Genomic DNA, 2500 nt, shown 5'->3' with positions numbered 1-2500 from the left:
CACACACACACACACACACATAGACACACACACTATGCGTGCACCAATCCCCCCCCCCCCCAAAAAAAGGAGGCTCGCACGCATCTGGATGTGGGCGGAGCCGTCCCCCATGTGTTTATTAAATAACGTGGGTGTGACCCAATACTTTCTAAGCAAACTCACTCACTCACTCACTCACTCACGCACGCATGCACACACACGCACGGCACCACACAAAGCACGAGCACGCACGCACAAACAACGCACAACAACACAACGCACGCAACACACAGCAAGCACGAAAACACAAAGACACGCACGCAAAACGAAACACGACAAGCACAGCACGCACAAGCACAGACATAACGCACGCACGCAAGCAAGAACGAACAAACACCACGCACAAGACACAGCAATAAAACACAACAGAACGCACGCACGCACCACGCAATGCACGCACGAACATAACAGCACGCAAAGCACAAGCACGACAAACAAAAAACAAAAGAAACAAAACGCACAGCAACAAAACATAAAAGAAAAAACAAAACATAACACACACAAAACAAAAAGAAACGAAATCAAAACAACACACAAAAGAACAGAAACATACAAAAAGACACAAAAAGAAATCACACACACAAAACACACTAAACAACACACAACAATAGAACAACACAGAAAAACAAAGAAAACAAAACACAATAAACAACGAAAAACAAAACAAAACAAAACACACAACAACACTCACAACACAAAAAACACAATCACAAAACACAATAAAACACACAATAACAACACAACACACACAACACAAATAACACAAAACACAACAAACACACAAACAGAAAACAACACACACAACTCACAAACCAACACAGCAATACAAACACACACACATCAAAACACAAGAACACAACACACACACACACTCACTCACACACAAAACACCACACACACACACAACACAACACACACTCAACACACAACAAAGCACACCAACACACAAACACAATACACAGACACAAAGCACACATCACACCACACCGCTCACCACATGACACACTCACTCACACACACACAACACACGTACACACTCACTCACTCACCTTCACAACACACTCATCACACTACACCCCAGAGTAACACCACAACCACACACCGATACAATCACTCCACGCACACACACACAACACATACACGTCCACACACACACACTCACACACACTCACACATACACACTCACTCACACACACACACACACACACACTTACACACTCACTCACTCACTCTCACACACACTCACTCACACTCACACAGTAACACACACACACACACACACACACACACACACACACACACACTAACACTCACTCACACACACACACACACACACACACACACACACACACACACAAGTGATTTGTTGGACACAGTGACATTTAGATTAGCGCGTGTTTAAATTCGACATCTAATCTACAAATGTCACGGATCTGCATTTACACAAACAAGAAGTTTGCGTGTGTGGTTTGTTACACGGTCACACGGCTCCCCCTACTGACAGCACACACACACATTCACACACACACATTCACACACACACACTCACACACACAAATAAAGTTATTTACTCTCCACTAAGCTGTAGTTGGAAAAAGGAGACGTGTGTGTGCGGAAAAACACTCAAAAACACACTGATGAATCCTGTTTATTATAAAGTAAACAATTCTTGAGAGCATTTTATTGGGCATTCACAAACTTTTGCCTAATTATTATTCATTAACATGGTTTGCTTTTTTTCATCCCAAAGTGATGATCCACAGAATTATAAAAAAAAGAATATTTTTGTACTGAAACACTGATTTTAATTTGAGTCCCATTTTAAAGTGTTTCCTTTAAACACTGCCATCTCTAGTGTGTGTGTGTGTGTGTGTGTGTGTGTGAGTGTGTGAGTGTGTATGTTGGTCTTTACTTCTCCACATAATTGCATTATAAACACGTCATCAAGTCAAATGATGAAGAGTGGCATCTCCTTGGTTACCATGGTTACCACATTTAGCGTGAGTCATCAAGGGTCATCATGCCAACAAACTCTCTGTAGAAGACAACCTGTTTATCAGGATCGAGCGCAGCTGAGAGCATTTCCTCCATTTCTTCATGAGAGAACGGCTCTCCTGTGAGAGAGAAAAAGAGAGAGAAAGAGAGAGAGAAAAAGAGAGAGAGAAAAAGAGAGAGATCTTAGCTTTTTAATTCTAAATTAATTTTTTAATTGAATTCTTTCTAATTCTAAATCTTTATTATTTACATGTTTTAAAATCCTATCACACCCCACAGGAATCAGGGCAAGTGCTAATGCTATTTACCTTCCTGTGTAAGATACTTGGTGAGTTCTTCTGGTTCCAGATGTCCGTTCTTCTGCTGGTCCAACACCTACACACACACACACACACACACACACACACACACACACACATATATATATATTTATTCTCAGTGCTACAGGTGTATCCAAAATGTACAA

At 41.4% G+C, this 2500-nt stretch overlaps 2 protein-coding genes across 2 annotated transcripts in view; both read right to left on the bottom strand.

Moving 5' to 3' along the window:
- LOC113660809 (kinesin-like protein KIF26B) overlaps positions 1-19 on the bottom strand; it is a 9156-nt gene extending 9137 nt beyond the window's left edge. Inside the window, exon 1 of the mRNA XM_047821581.1 lies at positions 1-19. This exon is cut by the window's left edge and continues 392 nt beyond it. The gene's annotated coding sequence lies outside the window, so the exon portion shown is untranslated.
- A 1652-nt stretch (positions 20-1671) lies between these two features.
- efcab2 (EF-hand calcium binding domain 2) overlaps positions 1672-2500 on the bottom strand; it is a 3050-nt gene continuing 2221 nt past the window's right edge. The window contains exons 6-7 of the mRNA XM_027174593.2: positions 2343-2409; positions 1672-2153 (exon numbers count right to left, since the gene is read on the bottom strand). Of these exons, the coding sequence (XP_027030394.1) occupies positions 2035-2153; positions 2343-2409 (186 nt within the window). The 3' untranslated portion in view covers positions 1672-2034. The remainder of the gene's footprint in view (positions 2154-2342; positions 2410-2500) is intronic.

The sequence above is a fragment of the Tachysurus fulvidraco genome, chromosome 12 (assembly GCF_022655615.1).
Source record: "Tachysurus fulvidraco isolate hzauxx_2018 chromosome 12, HZAU_PFXX_2.0, whole genome shotgun sequence".
In the NCBI taxonomy this organism is placed as follows: Eukaryota; Metazoa; Chordata; class Actinopteri; order Siluriformes; family Bagridae; genus Tachysurus; species Tachysurus fulvidraco.
Note: the sequence above shows the minus strand (reverse complement) of the source record. Positions and strands in the feature narration are given on the sequence as shown.